Genomic DNA, 25,913 nt, shown 5'->3' on the forward strand with positions numbered 1-25,913 from the left:
ATCAGTCCTCTCACTTTCTATCTGCTGCCTCATTACCAGAAGCAACCCCTTTGAACTCTTTTGGCCATTTTATCTGGAAGTCTCTGTATCTAAAAATAGTATGTAAATACATATCAATAGCCCTTCAGTTATCAATTCTAGACTTTATTGACTTCCTACTATGGTCTATGAGAATTTATTTCCCTTACTTTCAGTTTTAAACAAGTGGGGAGATGAGTGTGTGTCCTAAAATTCCCAATGAATCAATCCCTGGTCCCAGCAGTAGTAACTTTCGTTGTGTGCTTACTATGTGGAAGACATAGTTGTAGTCACTGTGGATGTATTAACTCATTTCATTACAATACCAGTTACAGGGACTAGTAATAAAAAACAGAAGAGAAAGACTTAAAAAAACAGGAAGACAGGGGAATGGAATAGACTGGTGATGGGTAGTAAAGAGGGCATGTATTGCATGGTGCACTGGGTGTTATAAGCAATTAATGAATCATCAAACTTTACATCAGAAACCAGGGATGCACTGTATGGTGACTAACATAATATAATAAAAATACATTAAAATATAAAAAAACAGGAAGACAAAAACAATGCTTGGTCTTCCTCACCAAAAAACGGTAAGGGTGAAATAGCAGTTTAAAACAACACCACATATACACACAAAGGGGCTAGTGTTGAAGCACTGAAATTGAAAACGTCTCCTTTAATTCTGTGTGCCAGACAGGTCGGCCGGGTGGGCGGGGGGGGGGGGGCGGCACAAGAGAAGCGTCTGCAGACTGTAGCTCCCCACCGGGCTCAAGGAAGAGGGAGAGCCGGGGACACGTGACGGCGACTGGCGGCACTCTGTCTTTCTCGGCGCAGTCTCTATGGTATTCTTCCCAGTCCACCCGCCCCTTGGGTAGCAGCAGTCACGTGACGGGCTCCGGGTTTACGGCAGGTGCCCACGTGATCCTGGCCTGCAGTCTGTGCCTGCGGTGAGGTACCTGGGCTCCTGGAGGGCGGGCGGTTAGGTCGTAACTGCTGCTAAAGGCGGACGCTCTCGGGCGACCAGGCTCGGTAACAATAAGCCGGCGAAAGCGTTTGCCACTTAGTGCCTACCGCAGGGGTCTGCTCTTTCTTCCACCTCCGCCGTCCCCACCTCTTTGCGGGTGAAGTCACCTTTGCGTTTCGAGACTTTGGGGCCTGAGGCCCAGACTCGACACGAACCCCCACCACTCCCCCTTCCCCACTCACCCTCCGTCTCTTCCTTTCCACCACCACATCATTTAGCCTTTGAGCTGGCCAACTCGGCTGTGTCGTGAGGCCAAGTTTGAGGTGGTTAAGGTAACCGTGGGGAAAACAGCCCCCCAGTGGACAAAGGCGGAGGCAAGAATAGAGCAGGCCTAGCGGCCACAGGCAGTAAAAATAGGCAACTGAGGGTGTGAACAAGGAAAAAGAAAAAAAAAAAAAAAGGAAAAGAGTACTGCGGTTTAGAAAAGACTGGAAAGGACTTGTTGCACGATGGAAGAATCTGACTCTGAGAGAAAGATGGAGAAAGAGAATCTGGGGCCAAGAATGGATCCTCCCATAGGGGAACCGGAAGGATCGCTTGGGTGGGTGAAGTTTATTACGTCAAACCTGGAAGGTGGTGGTGGGGTTCCAACTTAGAAAATATTGTGAATTAGAACACCCCACCTTTGATAAATTGTTTTGATTTACCGTAAGGTTGATTGGTATCATGATTTTGGTGACGGGATAAACTGGCAAGAGGACTGGTTGGTTGTTAACTGGGTAGAAACAGCCCTTGGGATGGGCCTGATATCAGTCCTGAGGTTTGGGGTTGGGTGTTCTAATTGAGAAGGTAGTTCCGAGTTGCTTTGAATTATCAGTAAAGGAGATTTAACATCATGTTGAGGATAAGAAGATTAGGGAGAAGGTTGGTATTTCTGGGGCAGAGAGCAGTGGCTTAAAAAGTTCTTTCAGTGCCTTTTTGTACCTGAATTTGAGATTTGTATTATATATACTTTGTACCTGTAATGAGTGAACTCTGACTTGGAAGGACAGCTGGCTAAACATACTTCCAGATTTTAAAAATAGCCCAACTTAAAAATAATAGTGGACGTTCAAATAAGACAATATTGTTTGATTTATTAAAGCACTTGTATATGTTGCTTTGATGCATTTTTTAAGATGATAAAAAAATTGAATCTTGAATTTTATTGCTCATTTATATTACTAAGTCAGTCTTCTTAGGACCCATCTCCTGAGTACTATAATTAGGAGCAAGGTAGCTTGAACCCAGTTTTATAATTTAAGAAAACAAGGGCCACTTTAACTGAGTTCCTACACACAGCTGTACTCAGCTTTTGTGCTAAACATGTTCTTTTGCACCTCCACATTTATTTGTATTTTTTAAATTCCAATTTCTAAGGCAATGGATCCTGGAAACTATCTTTTGGTTTATATCTGCAGGTGGGTGCTACCAAATACAGCCATGAAGAAAAAGGTAAGACATATTAGGTACATCAAATACATGAAAGTAAAGGTAAGAATTTACGATTCAGGAAATATATTTGTAGTGTATATATACCATCTTTCCTGGACCATTGCAAGAATCTTCTATGTGTTCTCTTCGACTCTTGTCCTCTTCTTTGCTATCAGATTTAATTTTTCTAATATTTAAATCTAACTGGGTCATTCACATACTTAAGACCTTTTCATACCTCCCCAAAACCCATAGAATAAAATCCAAATGATTTCACCGTACACAATGCCCTTTAAAAATCTATTCCTGACTAAACTGATCTGCCACACCTGTGCCACCCATTACAGCCATACAGAATCTGTTTTTCTCCAAATTTACAAATTAATTTGCATTTTGTGCAAGCCATACACAAACACTACACAGACCTCTTCCTGCACATTTATGTGGAACCCAAATTAAATGTCACCTATATAAGGTCTTTATATGTGTTTTCTAGGTGGAATTGAGCATTCCTTCCCTTGTGCTCTTATGGTACTGTGCCCCACCTTGGCATTTAGGGAGAATCAGTAAGGGCACAGTTTTGGAGTAAATTTCTGAACCTTTGGGGCTTTTAGTTTCTTCATTTGTAAAATGGTCATAATAATATTACCTCTCTCATAGGGTCATTACCTAACACAGTTATCTTCGGTTAGTCTTTCATAAGCAGTCGAAGATTTCTTAAATAAAAACACAATAAATATACCATATTTACCCTTAATTTCATCTAACAATTCAGTTTTATAACTCAATTTCCTGAAGGAATGTTCTTGATGAGCCTGCCTAAAGCTGCTATCAACAAGGACGGCTAAAAATACCAGAAATTTCTACATGATTAAGAATAAAACAAAAATTATTTATAACTACTTTAGACTGGCTTGTCAGTAACGTTTCCTTAGTGAGATAAAGTTATGTAGCTAAATAGCTAGATTAAATTGAACCTGAGTGCAGTATACTTTCATTAATATTTCCTGTATTCGTAATTATAATTTAAAACAAAATTTCTTGGGATTAAAGATAAAACCTGTAACCCCTCCATTTGAAAAGCAAGGTAATTGGAACTATAGTCCATAAATGTTAGTTTGAGAAAATTCTTGAAAGTCACCTTACCCAAAACCCTCCTTGTGCAAGAATCAACACTATCTTTGATAGGTGTTTTTCTGTCTTTGTTAGGTGCTGACATTGACATAAAGGCTGTTCATCTTCATAAGGTCACCTTTTCCATTGGACAGTTCTCTTCATTAAAAACTCACTTGTTTTATATGTTTGTTTAGATAGCTTGCTCATTCTTTTGATGAACATATTTTAAGCATCTGTTATATGTTAGGCACTGGAGATACAAAGGGGATTCTCCCTGCCATTCAAGAACTTACAGTCTTGTGAGAAGCAGACCAAAAAATAAACCCAGATAACTGCAGTGCATTTTGGTCTTTGCCGTGCTATAGGAGTGCCATGGGAGGAAAGAGGTGAGACACACCTAAGCCAACCTAGGGCATTGGGGTCAGGGAAGCTTCTTGGGGAGATGGTTACTGAATCAAGTCTTGAGGGATAAGTGGAGCTTAGCTGAAGGAAAAAAAAAAGGAATGGAAAGTTACTGGCAGAGTGTACAGCATGAAACAAAGACATAGAGCTGAGCTCCCTGGAATTCTGGGAGCAGTCAGGGGGACTGTAAGATGTTTAGCTCAGTTCATTAATGGCTGGACTCTAAAAGTTCTAGGCCAAGAGGTAAGGGCAGAGGAATAGATAAGCCAGATCTTATGTTATATGTAGTTTAAGGACTTGAGCTTGTAGGCCGTGGGACACTTAAAAAAAAAAAAAGATCCAGAGTAATTAATGAATAAAATCATAGAGTAAGTAGAAGGGATTAGATAAAGGGCAGAGGTGGAAAGGTTGACCTTGAGCAGGGAGAAGAACTTTGAGTTATAATGAAATCCCCTGCCAGGTAGTTCAGTGCATAAAGCATTAGATTATGAGAGATCAGGGTTCCATTTCCTCAAGTTGTTATTTCTCTAATATAGTTCTGAATTTATGATAGTGTATAGTGGTAGCATAATAAATTCATGTGATTTTATCGCCAAGAGGATGTGTAACGCATGACAGGTAAATGCCTGGCTCCTGGAATTTTAGGTATCTCTGCATTTACCATTGGTCAGGGAACTGGTTAGTTACAAGTATCTGCAATAGGTTGTTGATACTGTCAGTAAAACATCAAGTACAAGAGAGAAATAGATGCTTTTAGACTTGATTTGCTCTAGATTTCTGACTTTGTTGTGTTTTTTTTTTCACTTTGTCCTTAGGTGCTGTTAATGGGTAAAAGTGGGTCTGGTAAGACCAGCATGAGGTCTATTATCTTTGCAAATTATATTGCCAGAGACACACGTCGCCTTGGTGCAACAAGTAAGATGTTTTATCTTATTGTGAAATCAGGTGATCTTAACTATTAAAAATCTGCATAACACGGTTGTGGTCACTTAGGGATGCAGAGGTTGAGAGATTTGTTTCAGAGCATGTTTTCCCTGTTTTTTTCATTCCTTCTCAAAGGGGTGTGACCTAATTCTGGTTATTACTGCTTGCTCTCTTGGGGAGGTTCTTTCTAGGTTGCTTACCAAGTGGAATAGCCTTGTCCAACTTGTTTTTTATCCTGCTCTTTATTAAACAAACATAGGGACCCTTTTGTTTCCTTATTTGTTTTTTGTGGGAGGTTGTTTTTAATTTATTATATAAAGGGATATTGATAGGTATTAATAAGCATAACAATAAAATCTAAGATTTTTTAAAGCTATAATTAGTACTAGTCTTCATTAAAAGGTAAATTCTGAGGGGGGCCTATGAGGGGGAGGTTAGTGTACTCTGCTGCTTCTCTTTCTGAATATACATAGATGTTCTCACTGGAGTTCCAGCTCTGACTTGAGAAATATTTCATTGCCCTTTATGATTTGAATGTTAAATCTGGCTTTTTAATATGGGCTAGCTGGGCTATGCTTCTGGGAGACCTCTTCTGTTTCTAGACTGTAATGCCATTTTATTTTGCAACATCGAGGCATTTCTGGATTCTGCTATGGTCCTTGGCCTCTCAGTGATGAAAGCATTCCCTACCTGGCTTTCAAAATTCCTGATCTGAGTTTTTAGCATCTTGAACACTTTTAGGGACAACTCACCCACTACTTCGTAAGGTATCTCACTCTGGTTCCGAGAAAAACAAACATTTTTGAAACAACTTATGTTCCAGACCCTAGGATATAAAGAAGGAAACCTCATTTTTCTTCATAAAGTGCTTGAAGTATATATATATATACTCTCATAATTGGGGCAGCTTCAATGGTTAGAAAGCTATTTCTTAGAACCCTGAATCTCTTTCTCTTTATTTCTGTTATCTGGCCCCCTTTCTGTTCCTTTGAGTCTCTACAAACATTTGAGTATGATTAATGTCTTAATCTATCCTAGCCATCCTTGCTTTCCAAATCTTAACCTTCCTTAAGTTAAACGTGTCCAGTTTCTCCATCTGTTCCTCATGTGACATAATTTTGAAACATTTTTAAGGACTTGTTTGAATGTGTCTACATTTTTCTTAAAGTGCTGAGACTTGAATATAAGTGTGATCTGATCAGGCAGAGTAGAACTATTATATCTCTTATTTTGGGCCTCACACTGCTATTAGCGCAGTTTAGTCCCCTATTCTTGTTTTGTGGAGTGGCTTTCATTATATGAGTCGTACTGAAAAAAAAACAGTTCTTTCTCACATACATTGTTATTAAAACACATATAATCCTTCTGCTTCTTGTGCAGCTAATATTTTGAATCTAAATAAATTCTTACTCGATTAAATTATTCAGTTTTGTTTGTTTTAGCACCTATGTTCCTGTATCCCCTGTTAACTGTGAAATCCAGGACAACTCATTATTTTTCAGGGCCGTAATTTCCTTATCTGTAGAAAAGGGATTAGATCTGTTTTCATTTTAGGTGCTTAGTATCTCATCTGATATGTTAGCTATTCTTCCTAGCTTTGTGTATTTTGTACATTTGATAAGCATCTCATCTAGTTTTCATCTAAGTCATTCATCAGAAATTTTGGTCGGGACAGGGTCCTATGGCCTGTCATTCCTTGAGAGACTTCCTTCTAGAAAGGACCTGCCCAGACTTCTTTGTGTCTTGATTTGGTAGATTTTAATTTTTTTCTATTCTCACAAGTAAAAGATCTGGACTTAATAATCATATGGTTTCAGTAGATTAGAGGAAGCTTCTGTTTATTAAATGCTTTTTTATTTACTTCAGTTTTTATATTAACTTCATTTTGGTAGATGACCTAGAAGTTGAGTTTACTCAACTAGCAAGCATTAGAGCTGGAATGTCACTCTATGCTTCTGCTCTATCCATCGTGCCACAGCCACCATTCCTGGAGGATTTCTTTCTTTGTGTGTTTTAAGTTCTGTACATTTTATTGAAGCAAATTTTCAATTTTCTAGTAAATTAATATTTTTGTTTTGATCAGCTGAGTTGATTTACTACCCTAAGTCTAGTGAATAGTCATACAGCCCAAATTTCAGAACTATTCAAGCTACTTGAAGTAGTTTTGAAGTAATCTAGCAGCATCATTAAAACATTACAAACAGAATGTTGCAAATTATATGTACATTATACATTTAAGCATTCCCATTTATTCAATAAGTGCTTTTCTGGACCATCCTGTGTGCCAGCACTGTGAATGGGACAGGGCTCTTCTCTCAAATGGGACCTTTATTGATACACTTTGTTAACAATTACTGTATTTCCTTAAAGGTAGTGAAAGTATGCTTTAAAAGATTATGTTGGACTTAATGCTTTAATGTATCATTACCTAGTTTGTCATTGCTGAAGAAAGGTCTGGGTTTTACTGCTAAACTTATAGACTGCTTGACAATACATATAGTGCATTGGTTTTTACTTACTGTTCCTTTTTATGAAGTTGCTGATGTTCTTTAACAGTAGAAAAAAGAGTACTTCTAAAATATTATGTCATCTTTAATGTTTTAGTGTTTTTCTAGTTTGTTATTGCTGAAAAAAATCCAATTTTATTTTGTTAAACTTAGAGTCTACTGTGTTTTAAAATTCACGGTAAGGGTACAGAATGGTGATATAATTAATTTATTCGTGGGCTGTTAAAATGTATTTGTTGGAATAGTAAACTTGTCAATAAAAATAAGATTATAAAGTATTTTAGTCACAAACACTGTTGATGGCTCCAAGATTTCCTACCTTCTCAAAATTCTCTTTCCCTTGGCTTTTATTTAATGCTTTATTACCCTGATTTTCTTCCTTTATCTTTAACCATCCCTACCCCTTTAAAAAAAATTTTCTTCTTTCTGCCCCATAAATGTATGTGATTTCATAAAGCTCTGTTCTGGTTCTTTTCAGTTGCTCTTATGACAGCAGGACAGGAAGACTAGGAGAGCCGGAAGGCCATATAGAAGACATGAGACTAAAAAGAAAGGCAGAACACGGGGATTGGATCATAAAGTGCCTTATAAGCCAAGTCAGGTAGTTTGAACTGAGGGTAGAGGACAGCCCATGGAGGGTTTTAAATAGAAAACTAACATGATCAGATTTTATTATTTCTAATTTTCAATTTTAATTGTGAAAAATTCAAGCATTGCAGAAGTACAGAAAGTCTACTCCTTCCCTCATTCTCAGGCCTGTTTCCTGGGGACAACCACCATTAGTAGTTTGAGATTGTCCTTTAGGCCTTTTTTTTTTCTGGGTATATACAATCATATATACACAGAGACTTTTTTTTTCCTTTTTAAAGAATAATGGGAGTAAAATCCACATTTTGGAGAGACCATTATATCTAATATGGAGGACAGATTGGAGGGAGGCAAGGGTAGAAACAGGTTGACAGATTAAGTAATTGTTTTAGTAGACCAGGTAAGAGATGATGGGGCCTTAACTTGGGTTAAGGTAGTGGTAGTGGATTTAGTGAGAAGCAAATGCATTTGGGATATATTTAAGAGATAGAGTCAATAGGACTTGTTGATAGGTTTGGGTGGAATAGTGGAGGAAAGAGTGGACTCAAGGATGAAATTAAGGTTTTAGCTTAGGCAACTGGTTAAATTCACTGAGATGGAGAGGACTGAAAGAAGAATAGATTTTTGTAGGAAAAAAATGGGGAGATGAGTTATATTTGGATACATTGAGTTTGGGATACTTATGTATTATTCAAATGAAGATGTCCAATGTATGTTTCAGAAAGGGAGAGAGACATCTGTATTAGAGATATACCCTTACAAGTTGTCAGTATCCAAATGGCAAATAAAATAACATGAATAGATTAGCTTGCATGAGGGGAAAGTAGGTAGCCAAAGATGAAATCCTGAAGAGCTCCAACATTTAAGAGACAGAAAGAAGAATAGAAAGATATACCAGAGAGGTTATAGGTATGACATCAGAGGCCAAGAGAAGAGAATTTTTTGAGAAGAGAGTAGTCAACAGTGTCATGCTACAGAAAGTAAGACAAGGACTAAAAAGTCCACTGGATTTGGTAATGGGGCCATTGGTCACTTGATGAGAATAATTTCTATGATACGGGAGTAGAAATCAGATTTCTGTCCCATGTACTTCATATCTGAACAGTCACTCAATCCTGTCACTTCTTTTGTTATTGTCTTTACCTTTCTCAGTAGCACTTCTTTCCATTTTTTTTTAGTACTAGACCGTTTACATAGTCTTCAAATTAATAGCAGTTTGAGCACCTACTCTCTCGTAGACTCTGTTGGAAATACAAAGACATGTAAGATATGATTCCTTTTCCAAGGAGGGGGAAGTAAGGGGGAGAAGGGAAGTAGTTTGAGCACCTACTACGTGCCAGGCACTTTATGTATGATAACTCATTTAATCCTCACAACAGTCCTGTGAGGTCAATAGCATGCTTCCCATCTTTTGTAATAGAAAAGGAAACTGATACTCAGAGGTTAAGTGACTTGCCCAAGGTCACACAGAGAGGTGCAGCTGGTATTTGAACTAAGAACTGTTTGACTCCAATGCCCGTGTTTTTTTTTTTTTTTTAATGCCCATGTTTTAATGTTTGCCACTTATGGTCTAGGTTATAAGAAGATAAAATTGCACAAAAGTTAGCAGTAAATTTAAGCAATAGCTTCAAGATAGTCATAGAAGAAACACCACTGTGTGATTGATTGTCACATAAATCGTAAAAATTACAATTGCTAGACTTTAAGAAATTTTCAAGATAAGAACTTTCATTATTCCTCCTTGTGATTTTTGGTGCCTGGCAGAGAGTAGATGCTTAATAAATGTTTGAATGAATTCAGAGGGAGTGATGACAGTAAGTGGGGGTGGCCAGGTAGGGCTTTTAGAGAAGGTGAATTTAAGCTGGGTCTTATTAGATGAATATAACTTTGAAAGAAAGATGGGGAGGACTTTCTAGGCAGATGAACAGAGTAGGCAAAATACAGAGTGGGGAGGGAAGTGTAAGGCAGAGGTCGCAAACAGGCAGTCTGTAAGTTGGATAAGGCCTATAGATATGTTTTGTTTGGCCTGTACAATGTTTTAGAAAAATTGGAATTAGTTATAAATATGTAAGAGTTGCCATAAAAATCTGGTTTCTCACTACTATTGAGGAATGTATATTATCATCTTGATCCCACATTCCTGCCTGACAAATGAGCTAGAGCTGAGTAATTGCCACCCACTCTATCATCCGCTTGGGTGGATGTTTACTCTCCATACATAATCATCTTTGCTTTTGTACATTTACTGGCCTGGCCCATGTTAGCAAGTTTGCGACCCCTGATGTAAGGTATGTTGGGGGTTGGGGAGGTAGTGGGGTTGGGGAGGACTAAGAATAAACCAAATTGGACTGGAACAAAAGTCTTTATTAACGTGACTCATGGGGGAATATAAAGGTAGATTGGAAGCCAAATTTGAAGGACCTTGAATGCCCCCCTGTAGGCATGGAGGAACCATTGAAAGTTTTTTGAATGGGGAGTGACATGTTCAAAGTAGTGTTAAGAAGATGAATATGACAGTAGCCTGTAGGATGAAGTAAAGTGGGTAAGGCTTCCCGGTGGGAGGTAATTATGGAACTATTGTCTTTGTGTAGGCCTGAGAGGTAAGGGCCTTCCTATTGTTAGTGGCAGGTTGTAAAACAAGGAGTGGAATCCAGAAATTACAAAGGAATAACGATGAATGTGGACAGAGGAGTCAACAATGACCACCTCCCCTGAAATGGGACAATGATAGGGTCATTAACTGAAATAGGGAAACCAATAGAGGGAGCAAGTTGGGTTATGTTTTATCCTTGTTTCGTATTTGGTGTTTGTTGTCGTTTTTTAAGTTTTTTTGTGGAGGGTGTTGGTGGGTTAGTGAAGAGCTATTAAATGGTATATGTCTCTGTCTTACATGTTGAAATTTTAACAGTGATATTATAATTGGAGATTGCTTCTGCTCTAAGCACTAAACTACTAAAAAGTAAAATTGCTTACACTGAGAGCCAGTTCTGTAGCTCAGAGTAGTTTAGGTGCCCACCTTGCCACGAAACCACATTACTGAGCTGAAAATCACCTTCTTGTTGTAGCTTTGAGCATTTCACTCCACTTTGGTCCTTCTGAATTCCATGGGTTAGTTCATTGCTTATTTTGAATTTAACCTCACATGCTACAATTACTAGATTTGTCGTATTTGTCTTCCAGTTGATGTAGAACATTCTCATGTCCGATTTCTGGGAAACCTGGTATTGAACCTGTGGGACTGTGGTGGGTAAGTACTATCTGCTTGTTTGTGGGGCCAGTAGCCGTAATCATGGCACCTAGTATAATCAGCATGGAAAATACATTATAGTAACTATCATTTGTAATAGATACATTTGATAGAAATTGCTTCAGAATTGGCACTTGAGTAAATATCTCTTACTTACATGTAATTGTGAAAATGCCCTCTCTATGTGACATATTTAATCAGCACTAACACAAGCTGTGTCTACATATCTATAGTATGGGATAGATTATTCCCCTCTTCTGCAGGTGAAGAAATTAGGTTTTTATCTCAGGTGGCATAATACCAATGCTGAGCTCTTATTCATCATACCATATCACCTTATTCTTTATTATTTCAATCTCCAGGCAGTCTAAGCACTATAGATCAGCCCTAAGCACATATTCTTCAGCTGAATTACCAACTGTTGGAGGAGTAGGAAACAGTTTTTCCTCCCATGGCTGAGGTACTTCCAGTATATTCCATCACAAATGCACATTCACTGTGCTTATATGTAGGTATTGCTCCTTACCCTATGGCCATTTGCATCTCCATGCTGCAGCAGCAGTGTGTAGTGCACAGTGGTTAGGAGCCTAGGCTCTGGAGTTAGATTGGGGTTTGTAGCACAGCTCTATTAGCTGTGTTATTTTGGGTAGATCATTTAAACTCTCTGAGCCAGTTTCTTCATCTGTACAATAGGGATAATGATGGCACTAAATCATAGGGTTGTTTTGATGATTAACTAAGATGACATATAAATGTATAGCAAAGTTCCTCACAAAATAGACATTATTGTTAGCTCGGTGTTTACCAGCTCCTAGCATAGAACCAACCATGGAACAGGTGCTCAATGAGTTATTTGTTGAAAGAATAATGAAACAGCCAAATATTCTATAAGAAAATGACTCCCATTATTGCTAGCAGATGGACCACTTAATGCTCTAGCAGCTGTCTCCGTACAAATCCTTCCTCCTTATCATTCTTCTAATATCTGTAATCTCTTTCAAGAGATTAGTCCAAGTTCCTTGCTTTTAGGCCCTAAGATGTTACAGTTAATTTTGCAGATAAGGCAGCTGAGGTACAGTGATATTAAGTTTCCCCCAAGGCCACACAGCTAATCAATAGCAAAGTACAAGACTAAAAGCTAGGTTCATGCTTCATTCGAAGCATGAGAGACTGTGGACTATGAGAAACAAACTGAGGGCCTCAGAGGGGAGGGGGGTGGGGGAATGGGATAGACCAGTGATGGGTAGTAAGGAGGGCACGTGTTGCATGGTGCACTGGGTGTTATACGCAACTAATGAATCATCGAACTTTACATCGGAAACCGGGGATGTACTGTATGATGACTAACATAATATAATAAAAAAACATTAAAAATAAAAAAATAAAACATTAAATTGAATTAAAACTAAAAAATAAGTAAATAAATAATGAAGTGCTTAGAATAATGACCTGGCACCTAGTAAGTCTCAATATATGTTGGTCACTCGCACCATCACAGGTAGGGGACAAGCAGTCATTGGGGATAAATGGCAGGATTGGGATTTGAACACAGAGCCTGTGCTCTGAACTAGAGAGCTTGGGACTCTTCACTTGGGACCAGTGGGTGTCCCCTACCTTCCTCTTCTCTTCCTGGGTCAGCTTTTCTCTCAGCCTTAACTGACTATAGTGTGAAAGTTAAGTGCATGCATGTTGTATTCATCAAATAATATTTTGTTTGCTCTGTTACTCATTAATAAATTGTGTGCATGTAATATTTTCTGTTCCTTTTTCCTAAAAATAAATTCTCTAAAATGAAAAAAAAAGCCAGGTTCATGTTTTTTTTTTTTCATGACAAAACTGTTTTTATTTATTTATTTTGTTTTAATTCCAGTATAGTTAATATACAGTGTTACATTAGTTTCAGGTGTGCAATATAGTGATTCAGCAATTCCATACAATACCCGGTGTTCATCATGACAAGTGCATTCCTTAATCCCCATCACCCATATCACCCATCCCCTCCATCTACCTCCTCTCCCCCATCAGTTTGTTCTCAATAGTTAAGAGTCTATTTCTTGGTTTGTCTCTCTGTATCTCTATCTCCTTTTTTTTTCTTTGCTCATTTGTTTTGTTTCTTAAATTCCAACAAAACTGTTTTTTGCTGGGTGCTTGGTAATTGAAAAGCAGCACACAGCCTAGGAATCAACAAAACTGCTAAAAAGCTATCTTGGTGTCATTTTCATATAATTTAGAGTATTTATTTATTCAGTAAATATTCACTGAGCACCTACCCTATGGAAGGCTCTTTGCTTAAATGGTGGACAGTAACAGACATAGTCCTTGCCTTTATGGAACTTACACTCTAGGGAAGTGAAGAGGTTGTGGAGAAAGGGGATCCCTCTTACACTGTTGGTGGGAATGCAAACTGGTACAGCCACTTTGGAAAACAGTGTGGAGGTCCCTTAAAAAGTTAAAAATAGAGCTACCATATGACCCAGCAATTGCACTACTGGGTATTTACCCCAAAGATACAGATGTAGTGAAAAAAAGGGCCATATGCACCCCAGTGTTCATAGCAGCATTGTCCACAATAGCCAAACTGTGGAAGGAGCTGAGATGCCCTTCAACAGATGAATGTGGTCCATATATACAGTGGAATATTACTCAGCCATCAGAAAGGATGATTACCCAACATTTGCATCGACATGGATGGAACTGGAGGAGATTATGCTAAGTGAAATAAGCCAAGCAGAGAAAGACAATTATCATATGGTTTCACTTAAATGTGGAACATAAGGAATAGCATGGAGGACATTAGAAGAAAGGGAAAAATGAAGGGAGGGAATCAGGGGGAGATGAACCATGACAGACTGTGGACTCCGGGGAACAAACAGAGTTTTAGAGGGGAGGGGAGTGGGGGATGGGTTAGCCCAGTGATGGGTATTAAGGAGGGCACGTATTGCAATGAGCACTGGGTGCTCATATAACAGTGGGTGTTATATGCAGAAAATGAATCATGGAACACTACATCAAAAGCTAATGATGTACTGTATGGTGACTAACATATCATAATCAAAAAAAATCTCCATTTTGTGTTTTAGAATAAGCTAATAAAGAGTTTTAAAATCATGTTTCCAAAAAAACCACACACAAATAGATGTAATATCACACTTGTGGTTAAGTGTTAAAAATAAAAACAATGTAATTGTATTAGGGCCCATAGTGACTGGATTTGCTCAAGACAGGGAGGTCAGGAATGGTTTCTGTGAGGAAATATGGATTGAACTGAAATCTAAAGGGACAAGTAGGAGTTAATTAGATGTAGAGATAGGGGAATAGCATGTGAAACAGAGTAAATAGCATATGTAAATGCCCCTTGGTGGATACACCACAGGCCAGTGGAACTGAGGAAGGTCACAGTGTATTTGGAACACAAGGAGAGGGCAAAGGGTGGTGCAAGGTATGGTTCAACTAAGAAGGTGAAGCCGTACCAGTTTACTATTATTTGCCTGTTGAAGCCTTAAGATTATCTTTCACATTGATTAAACCAACAAAAATAAATTGTAAGTAGGAGTGACTAAACTGAGGACTTGCTTATTACCTAGATATTTTTTTCCTACCAGACAGGATACCTTCATGGAAAATTATTTCACCAGCCAACGAGACAACATCTTCCGAAATGTGGAGGTTCTGATATATGTGTTTGATGTGGAAAGCCGTGAACTGGAAAAGGACATGCACTATTACCAATCATGCCTAGAGGCCATTCTGCAGAATTCTCCAGATGCCAAAATCTTTTGCTTGGTACACAAAATGGATCTGGTACAGGAGGATCAACGGGACCTGGTAAGAAACATAAAGGATGCTGCACAAAATGGTTGACATGCTTTCTGAACTTTTGTAGGGAAATAGGTAAATAGTATGATTGTTTTCAGGAACAGTAAAGTTCTGTCCGGTTTTTAAAAACATAAACAAATTTTCCATGGTATGGGAAATATAATATCCCTTTGGCAAATAATTTTCAGATTTAGGTAAGGAACTTGTCAATGTGATATCATTAAACAGCCTTTATGTATTTTTTTATTCAAGTAAAATTAACATATAATGTTATATTTCAGATGTACAATACAATGATTCACCAATTCTGTACATTTCTCACTGCTCATCAAGATAGGTGTTCTCTTAATCCCTTTTATCTATTTCATCCATTTCCCCACCCCTCCCCTCTGTCAACGAGGAGTTTGTTCTCTGTATTTAAGAGTCTGTTTTCTTGTTTGTCTCTCTTTTTTTTCTGTTTGTTACTTTGTTTCTTCAATTCCGCAAATGAGTGAAGTCATATGGCATACAAAGTCTTTCTCTTTCTATGTATTATGTATATATGTCCCCCTTTCTCCACACCCTTGTCAAGACTTGTTATTTCTTATTTTTTTTAGCTTACCCATTCTGAGAGGTATAAAATGATAATTGTGTTCTGGTTTTAATTTACACTTCCCTTACGATTAGTGATGTTGAACATCTTTTTGTGTGTGTTGGCCATCTGTGTATCTTCTTTGGAAAAATGTCTATTCAGATCCTCTACCCATTCCTTAAATTGGATTATTTGTTCTTTGGAGGGCTTGCATTGTTTAAGTTCTTTATATATTCTGGATATTAACCCCTTAATAGAGATATCATTTGCAAATATTTTCTCCCATTTGGTAGGTTGCCTTTTTGTTTTGTTGATGGTTCCCTGTAATATGCAAAAGCTTTTTATTTTTGTGTAGTCCCAATAGTTTGATTTTGCTTTTGTTTCTCTTGCCAGAACAGACATATCTAGAAAAATGTTTCTATGGCCAATGTCAAAGAAATCACTGCCTATGTTTTCTTCTAGGAATTTTATGGTTTCAGGTCTCACGTTTAGGTCTTTAATCCATTTTGAGTTCATTTTTTGTGTATCGTGTAAGACAGTGGTCCAGTTTCATTCTTTTGCATGTTGCTGCCAGTTTTGCACAACATTTGTTGAAGAGACTTTTTCCTATTATATATTCTTGCCTCTGTTATGGTGTATTAATTGATCATTTAGCATGGGTGTATTTGTGCTCTATTCTGTTCCATGGATCTTTGTGTCTGTTTTTGTGCCAATACCATACTGTTTTGATTATAGCTTTGTGGTATATCTTGAAATCTGGGATTGTGATACCTCCAGTTTTGTTCTTCTTTTTCAAGATTGCATTGGCTATTTGGGGTCTTCTGGGATTCCATAAAAATTTTGGGATTATTTGTTTTAGTTTTGTTAAAAATCCTGTTGGTATTTTGATAGGATTGCATTAAATCTGTAGATTGCTTTGGGGAGTATGGACATTTTAACAATAGTTGTTTTTCCAATCCATGCACGTGGAATATCTTTTCCATTTGTTAGTATAATCTTCAATTTCCTTCTTCGGTGTGTTACAGTTTTCGGAGTACAGGTTTTTCACCTCCTTGGTTAAGATTATTCCTATGTATTTTCTTCTTTTTGGTGCAAATATAAATGAGATTGTTTTCTTAATTTCTCCTCCTTCTTCTTCATTATTAGTGTATAGAAATGCAATAGATTTTTGTGTATTAATTTTGTATCCAGCTTCACTGAATTCATTTATCAGTTCTAGTAATTTTTGTGGATTCTTTTGAGTTTTCTATATATAGTATCATGCCATTAGCAGTGAAAGTTTTACTTCTTCCTTATGAATAGGGATACCTTTTATTTCTTTTTCTTGTTTGATTGCTCTGGCTAGGACTTCCAATACTATGTTGAATAAAAGTGGAGAGAGTGGATATCCTTGTCTTGTTCCTGATCATAGAGGAAAGCTCTCAGTTTTGCACCATTGAGAATGATGTTAGCTGTGGGTATTTCATATGTGGCCTTTATTACGTTGAGGTATGTTCCCTCTAAACCTACTTTGTTGAGAGTTTTTATCATTAATTGATATTGTATTTTGTCAGATGCTCTCATTGTATCTATTGAAATGATCATATGGTTTTTACCCTTTCTCTTGCTAATGTGATGTATCACGTTGATTGATTTCCAAATATTAAACCACCCTTGCATCCCAGAAATAAATGCCACTTGATCATGGTGAATGATTTTTTTCAAGATTTTATTTGTCAGGGAGAGAGAGAGAAGGAGAAAGCACAAGTAGGGGGAGCAGGCAGAGGGAGAAACAGGCTCCCCACTGAGCAAGGAGCCTGGTGCGGGACTCAATCCCAGGACCCTGGGATCATGACCTGAGCTGAAGGCAGGTGCTTAACCGACTAAGCCACCCAGGTGTCCCAGTTAATGACTTTATTAATGCATTGTTAGATTCAGTTTGTTAATATTTTGTTGAGGATTTTCACATCTGTGTTCATCGCGATTTTTCCTGTAGTTTTCTTTTCTGTAGTGTTTTTATGTGGTTTTGGTATCAGGGTAATGCTGGCCTTAAAGGATTAATTTAGAAGCTTTCTTTCCTCATCTATTTTTTTTTTTTTGGAATAGTTTGAGAAGAGTAGATATTAACTCTTCTTTAAGTGTTCGGTAGAATTCACCAGTGAAGCATCTCATCCTGCACTTTGTTGTTGTTGTTGGGATTTTAATTGATTATGGATTCAATCACATTGCTAGCAATTGGTCTGTCTGTTCATATTTTCTGTTTCTTCCTGATTGAGTTTTGTGAGGTTATATATTTCTTGGAATTTATCCATTTCTTCTAGGTTGCCCATTCTGTTGACATGTAAATTCTCATAATAGTGTCTTGTAATCCTTTGTATTTCTGTGGTGCTGGTTGTTATTTCTCCTCTTTCATTCGTGATTTTATTTGAGTCCTCATTTTTTTCTGGATAAGTCCGGCTAAAAGTTTATCAATTTTGTTGAGCTTTTCAAAGAACTAGCTTCTGGTTTCATTGACCTATACTGTTGTTTTTTTAGTCTCTATTTCATTTATTTCTGCTCTAGTTCTTCTTATTTCCTTCTAATTGCCATTGAGCATTTTTTTCTAGTTTCTTTATTAATTTTTATAGATTTTATTTATTTATTTTTTATTGAGAGTACAAGCAGGGGGAGGAGAAGAGGGGGAGAGAGAAGGCAAAGGGGAAAGAATCTCAGCAGACTGTGCTGAATGCAGAGTCTGACGTGGGGCTCGATTGCTTATCCCTGAGATTACAAGCTGAGCTGAAACCTAGAGTTGGAGGCTCAAACAACTGAGCGACCCTGTACCTCTAGATCCTGTTTGATTGTTTATTGGAGATTTTTCCTGCTTCTTGAGATAGAACATTGGTGCTATTATTTTCCCTCTTACAACAGCTTTTCCTGCATTCCAAATACTTTGGATCATTGTGTTTTCATTTATCTCCATGTAGTTTTTTTGTTTTGTTTTGTTTTGTTTTAATAATTTTTATTTTGATATATTAGTCACCATACAGTACATACCCAGTTTTTGATACAATGTTCCATGATTCATTATTTGCATAAAACACCCACTGCACCGTGCAATATATGCCCTCCTTAATACCCATCACCAGCCTATCCCAATCCTCTACCCCCCTCCCTTCTGAAGCCCTCAGTTTGTTTCCCAGAGTCCACAATCTCTCATGCTTCATTCCCCCTTCTGTTTACTCCGCCTTCATTCTTCCCTTCCTTCTCCTACCTATCTTCCTATTTCTTATGTTCCATAAATGAGTGAAACCATATGATAATTGTCTTTCTCTGCTTGACTTATTTCACTTAGCATAATCTCCTCCAGTCCCATCCATGTTGCTGCAAATGTTGTGTAATCATTCTTCCTGATGGCTGACTAATATTCCATAGTATATATAGACCACATTTTTTTTAATAAATTTTTTATTATGTTATTTAGTCACCATACAGTACATCCCAAGTTTTTGATGGAAAGTTCCATGATTCATTACTTGCATTTAACACCCAGTGCACCACTGAATATGTGCCCTCCTTAATACCAATCACCGGCCTATCCCGATCCGCCACCGCCCTCCCCTCTAAAGCCCTCAGTTTGTTTCCCAGAGTCCATAGTCTCACATGATTCATTCCCCCTTCTGTTTACACCCCCTTCCTTCTTCCCTTTCTTCTCCTACTGATCTTCCTACTTCTTATGTTCCATAAATGAGTGAAACCATATGATAATTGTCTTTATTTTTTTTAATTAGAAGATAATTATCACTCACAAAAAACATATGTGCAAGGTTATAACTTTTTTAAAATTTTTTATTTTTATTTATTTTTTTGATGTAAAGTTCAGTGATTGATTAGTTGCGTATAACACCCAGTGCACCATGCAATACGTGCCCTCCTGACTACCCATCACCAGCCTATCCCATTCCCACACCCCCCTCCCCTCTGAAGCCCTCGGTTTGTTTCTCAGAGTCCATAGTCTCTCATGCTTCATACCCCGTCTGATTACCCCCTCTTTCTTTATCCCTTTCTCCTCCTACTGATCTTCCTAGTTCTTATGTTCCATTGATGAGAGAAACCTTATGATAGTTGTCTGCCTCTGCTTGACTTATTTCACTTAGCAATATCTCCTCCAGTGCCAAAAACGCTGCAGCAAATATTGAGAAATCGTTCTTTTTAATAGCTGAGTAATATTCCATTGTATATATGGACCACATCTTCTTAATCGAGTCATCTGTTGAAGGGCATCTCAGCTCCTTCCATGATTTAGCTATTGTGGGCAATGCTGCTATGAACATTGGGGTGCATAAGGCCCTTCTCTTCACTACATCTGTATCTTTGGGGTAAATACCCAGTAGTGCAATGGCTGGGTCATAGGGTAGCTTAATTTTTAACTTTTTAAGGGACCTCCACACTGTTTTCCAGAGTGGCTCTACCAACTTGCATTCCCACCAACAATGTAGGAGGGATCCCCTTTCTCCATATCCTCTCCAACAATTGTTGTTTCTTGCCTTGTCAATTTTTGCCACTCTAACTGGCATAAGGTGATATCTTACTGTGGTTTTGATTTGAATTTCCCTGATGGCTAATGATTTTGAACATTTTTTCATGTGTCTGTTAGCCATTTGTATGTCTTCATTGGAAAGGTGTCTGTTCATATCTTCTGCCCATTTTAGGATTTGTTTATTTGTTTCTCGTGTGTTGAGTTTGAGGAGTTCCTTGTAGATCTTGTATACCAGTCTTTTATCTGTAGCATCATTTGCAAATATATTCTCCCATTCCGTGGGATGCCTCTTAATTTTTTTGACTGTTTCCTTGCCCGTGCAGAAGCTTTTTAATTCATGAAGTCCCACAAGTTCATTTAATCTTTTGCTTCTCTTGCCTTTGGTGATGTGTCATGAAAAAGGTTGCAGTGGCCAATGTTGTAGAGGTTGCTGCCTATGCTCTCCTCTAGGATTTTGATGGATTCCTGTCTCACATCAAGGTCATTCATTTATTTGGAGTTTATCTTTGTGTATGGTGTGAGAGAGTGGTCAAGTTTCATTCTTTTGCATGTAGCTGTCCAATTTTCCCAGCACCATTTATTGAAGAGACTGTCTTTTTTCCATCGGATGTTTTTTCCTGCTTTATCAAAGATTAGTTGCCCAAAGAGCCGAGGGTCCATTTCTGGGTTCTCTCTTCTGTTCCATTGGTCTATGTGTCTGTTTTTGTGCCAGTACCATACTGTCTTTGTGATCACAGCTTTGTATTACAGCTTGAAATCCGGCATTGTGATGCCTCCAGCTTTGTTTTTCCTTTTCAACAATTCCTTGGCGAATCGGGGCCTTTTCAGGTTCCATACAAACTTAAGGACTATTTGTTCCAGTTATTTGAAAAATGTCATTGGTATTTTGATCAGGATGGCATTGAAAGTGTAGATTGCTCTGGGTAGCATGGACATTTTAACGATGTTAATTCTTGCGATCCATGAGCATGGAATATTTTTCCATCTTTTTATGTCTTCTTCAATGTCTTTCAAGAGTGATTTGTAGTTTCTAGAATATAGATCCTTTACGTCTCTGGTTACATTAATTCCAAAGTAACGTATGATTTTTGGTGCTATTATAAATAGGATGGATTCCCTAATTTCTCTTTCTTCAGTCTCGTTGTTCATGTATAGAAACACAACTGATGGGGCACCTGAGTGGCACAGCGGTTAAGCATCTGCCTTCAGCTCAGGGCATGATCCCGGCATTCTGGGTTCGAGCCCCACATCAGGCTCCTCCGCTATGAGCCTGCTTCTTCCTCTCCCACTCCCCCTGCTTGTGTTCCCTCTCTCACTGGCTGTCTCTATCTCTGTTAAATAAATAAATAAAATCTTTAAAAAAAAAAGAAACACAACTGATTTCTTTTTTTAAAATATTTTTTATTATTTATTTTTTAAATTTTTTTATTATATTATGTTAGTCACCATACAGTACATGCCTGGTTTTTGATGTAAAGTTCGATGATTCATGAGTTTCATATAACACCCAGTGCATAGAAATGCAACTGATTTCTGAGCATTGATTTTGTATCCCACCACAAAACTGAATTGCTCTATAACATCTAGTAGTTTGGGAGTAGATTCTTTTGGGTTTTCTATATAGAGTATCATGTCATCTGTGAAGAGAGACAGTATGATTTCTTTGCTGCTTTGGGTACCTTTTACCCCTTTTTGTTGTCTGATTGCTGTTGCGAGGACTTCTAATACTGTGTTGAATAATAATGGCGAGAGTGGGCATCTATCTTGTGTTCCTGATCTTAAGGGAAAGGTTTTCAGCTTTTCCCCATTGAGAACTATATTTTCTGTAGGTTTTTCATAGATGGTTTTTATGAGATTGAGGAAGGTACCCTGTATCCCTACACTCTGAAGGGTTTTAATCAGGAAAGGATGCTGTATTTTGTCAAATGCTTTTTCTACATCTATTGAGAGAATCATATGATTTTTGGCTTTTTCCTTCTCGATGAAATCTATGACACTGATAGATTTGCGAATATGAACCACTCTTGCATCCCAGGGATTAATCCCACTTGGTCATGATGGATAATCCTTTTAATGTACTGTTGGATTCTATTAGCAAGATCTTGTTGAGAATTTTGGCATCCATATTCATGAGGTAAATCGGTCTGTAATTCTCCTTTTTGATGGGTTTTTTGCCTGGTTTGGGGATCAAGGGAATATTGGCCTCATAGAATGAATTTGGTAGCTTTCCTTCTGTTTCTATTTTTTGAAATATCTTTAGGAGAATAAGTATTATTTTTCTTTGAATGTTTGGTAGAATTCCCCGGGAAAACCATCAGGCACTGGAGTTTTGTTTTTTGGAAGGTTTTTAATCACTGTTTCAATCTCTTCAGAATTAATTGGTCTGTTTAAAAAATCAATTTCTTCCTATTTCAGTCTTGGTAGTTTATAGGGTTCCAGGAAGGCCTCCATCTCTTCCAGATTGCTTAATTTATTACCATAAAGTTGTTGATAAAAGTTTCTAATAATCCTTCCAATTTCATTGGTGTTGGTTGCGACCTCTCCCTTTTCATTCACAATTTTATTACTTTGGGTCCTTTCTCTCTTCTTTTGGATAAGTCTTTCCAGAGTTTGTCAATTTTATTTATTCTTTCAAAGAACCAACTTCTAGCTCTGTTGTTCTCCTCAGCTGTGCTCCTGGTTTCTAATTCATTGATCTCTGCTCTAATCTTGTTCGACTGCTTTATCGTGCATGGATTAGGCTGTTCCTCTGTTGCTGTTCAGCTTCTTGAGGTGAGAATATAAAAACTGCATTTTAGATTTTTCTATTCTTTTGAGTGAGGCTTGGATGGCTATGTATTTCCCCCTTAGGACTGCCTTTGCAGTATCCCATAGGTTTTGGACCATTGTGTTTTCATTCTCGTTGGTCTCCATAAATTGTTTAATTTGATTTTTGATTTCCTGGTTTATCAAATCACTCTTGAGCAGGATGGTTCTTAGTCTCCAAGTGTTTGAGTTTCATCCAAATTTTTCCTTGTGGTTGAGTTCCACTTTCAAAGCGTTGTGGTCTGAGAATATGCAGGGAATAATTTCACTCTTTTGGTGTTGGTTGAGACCTGTTTTGTGACCCAGAACATGGTCTATTGTTGAGAATGTTCCATGGGCATTAGATTAGAATGAGTATTCTTTGGTTCTGGGGTGTAGTCTTCTATATATATATATATATCTATGAGGTCCGACTCGTCGAGTATAGCATTCAAACCTCCTGTTTCTTTGTTGATTTTCTGCTTAGGTGCTCTGTGTATTGCTGATAGTGGAGTGTTGAGGTACCCTACTATTAACGTATTTTTATCTATATGTCTCTTTATTCTGGGTAAGAGTTGCCTTGTGTATCTTGCTGCTCCCCTTTTGGGGGCATAGATATTTATAATTCTCATATCCACTTGTTGGATATATCCTTTAAGAATAATATAGTGTCCTTCTGTATCTCTAACTATAGTCTTTAGTTTAAAATCCAATGTGTCTGATATGAGAATTGCTACCCCAGCTTTCTTTCTAGATCCATTGGCATGAAAGATTGTATTCCATCCCTTTACTTTCAGTCTGGATGTATTTTTAGGTTCAAAATGAGTCTCTTGTAGACAGGAAATGGATGGGTCATGTCTTTTTATCCAATCTGCAACCCTGTGGCGTTTATGGGAGCATTTAGTCCATTTACATTGAGACTGATTATTGAGAGATATGATTTTAATGATTCCATGTTGCCTGTAAAGCCTTTGTGTCTATAGATTATGAATTTCTGTTCTGTATCACTCTTGGGGCCTTTTTACTTTTATAGAACCCCCCTTAATATCTCATGTAGGGCTGGTGTCGTGGTTACGAAATTGGTCAATGACTGGCAATTCTGGAAGGTCTTTATCTCTCCATCCATTATGAATGAAAGCCTTGCTGGATAGAGGATCCTTGGCTGCATGTTTTTCTCTGAAAGAACTTTAAAAATGTCCCCCCCAACCCTTTCTCTCATTCCAGGTCTGTGTAGAGAGGTCTGACGTAATTCTGATTCCTTTGCTTTGGTACGTGAGAAATTTATTTGCCCTGGCTGCTTTCAATACTCTATCCTTGGATCTAATATTTGCGAAATGCACTATGATGTGTGGTGGCGTAGGTTTGTCGTGGTTGAGCTTGGGAGGGGTCCTCTCTGCCTCTTGCACACGAATGCTTCTTTCCTTTGCTAGATTAGGGAAGTTTTCAGCTACAGTTTGTTCAACTATCTCTTCTAGACCTCTGTTTTTCTCTATCCCCTTGGGGATGCCAATGATTCTGACATTGGAACATTTCATTGAGTCAGTAATCTCCCGTAACCTACATTCCTGAGATTGGATTATTTTGTTTCAAGTTTCTATTTTAGCTTTCTCTTCTACTAACCCATCCTCCAATTTGCCGATACGTTCATCTGCCTCATTCACCCTGGCTGTCAGAGCATCAATTTTTCACCCCTTATGATTCATAGAATTTTTAATTTCTGCCATATTCACTCTCATTTCTGCCCTTAGAGATTTATATTCTCATTAACATTTTCATTAGTACTTTTCTCAAGTCTACACATCATCTTGGCTATTGTTACTCTGAACTCCATTTCTGACAATTTGGTTATATCCGTATCCATCAGTTCTGTGGCAGAGGCCATAGACTCTTTATCTTTTTTTTGCTGGGGGCCATTTCTCCTTCTCGTCATTCTGATTAGGAGAGTTTGTGGGGATTCCCATAGCCCAAGTTATTGACCAGGACCCAGGCAGTTGCACTTGTTTTATAGGGACCTTAGGGATGTGGGCTTCTTGATTTTTCAGCCTGCCTTCTGGGGGAGGGGCCTGCCATGCCGATACTCAGGCAACCCTGTTCGGGGAGAGTCTCCATGTCCCCTGCGAGGGAGGATGGGGATGGGCACACTGTTAGCCGGTATTTCCAGGGTTTTGGTCTCTGGCGGCCTTCCCTGGCTGTTTGCTGTGCCTCTTCTGGGAGTCAGAGCAGCAGTAGCCGAATCTCAGCCTCTGTCTCAGGACAGAGGGATCGCAGACGGTTCTCCACTGGTGTTCTGGCCACGTTAACTCTGTTTCTGTTGGTGCTTCTCAATCCTGCAGCGTCCCGGGGTGTGCGCCCCACAGCCAGTGTCCCATCCCTCACTTCCAGGGCCGGCGCTTCTCTGTCCTTTGTGTTTCTAACACCGCCAGCTGCCAGCCGCCAGCCGCCCCCGCGCGCTCTGGTGCTCCGTTCCAGTGTGGTTCGTGCGCGCTCCGGAGCCTCGGTTTTCAGACTGGTTGCATGCGTTCCCTGGCTTTGGTTTCAGTCTGCTCTCTTGCGGGTGCGGGTCCGCGAGTCCGCCCGCTCCCCAGTTCAGGTGGCTAATGCTTCCCGGCTCCCGAACGCGGCGGCTCCCTTTCTCCTCCGTTTATCTTCCGATGTCTATGCGTGGCTTCATTGCTCCCCTCATCGTACCTCAATACGCATCGCTGTAGATGTTCATTTGTAGAGATCCAGATGTATCTTCCTGCATCTCAGGCTGATTCCGTGGATGTTCAGGATGGTCGGGTACCTATCCAGCTCGACTCGGGACCAGGTGAAAAAGGGGACCACTATTCCTCCACCATCTTAACTCCTGTCAATAATTGTCTTTCTCTGCTTGACTTATTTCGCTTAGCATTATCTCCTCCAGTCCCGTCCATGTTACTGCAAATGTTTTGAAATCATTTTGTTTGTGGCTGAGTAATATTCCATTGTATATACTGACCACATCTTTCTAGGACCACTCT

General features: G+C 38.6%; 1 protein-coding gene across 11 annotated transcripts in view; it reads left to right on the forward strand.

The window, feature by feature from the left end:
• Positions 1–900: 900 nt before the first annotated feature.
• The window catches only part of RRAGB (Ras related GTP binding B), a 49,435-nt gene continuing 24,422 nt past the window's right edge, over positions 901–25,913 (forward strand). The window contains exons 1-7 of one of the 11 annotated variants that reach the window (XM_048213697.2): positions 943–968; positions 2,446–2,479; positions 3,822–3,960; positions 4,792–4,891; positions 9,174–9,257; positions 11,176–11,242; positions 14,845–15,067. In XM_048213697.2, coding sequence (XP_048069654.1) covers positions 4,801–4,891; positions 9,174–9,257; positions 11,176–11,242; positions 14,845–15,067 — 465 coding nt within the window. In that variant the 5' untranslated portion in view covers positions 943–968; positions 2,446–2,479; positions 3,822–3,960; positions 4,792–4,800. Of the gene's footprint in view, positions 1,587–2,445; positions 2,480–3,667; positions 3,961–4,791; positions 4,892–9,173; positions 9,258–11,175; positions 11,243–14,844; positions 15,068–25,913 lie in introns of those variants that run through there. The other 10 variants (XM_048213698.2, XM_026489346.4, XM_026489348.4 and 7 more) reach the window with 10 other exon arrangements.

This window comes from Ursus arctos, chromosome X, assembly GCF_023065955.2.
Source record: "Ursus arctos isolate Adak ecotype North America chromosome X, UrsArc2.0, whole genome shotgun sequence".
Taxonomy (NCBI): domain Eukaryota; kingdom Metazoa; phylum Chordata; class Mammalia; order Carnivora; family Ursidae; genus Ursus; species Ursus arctos.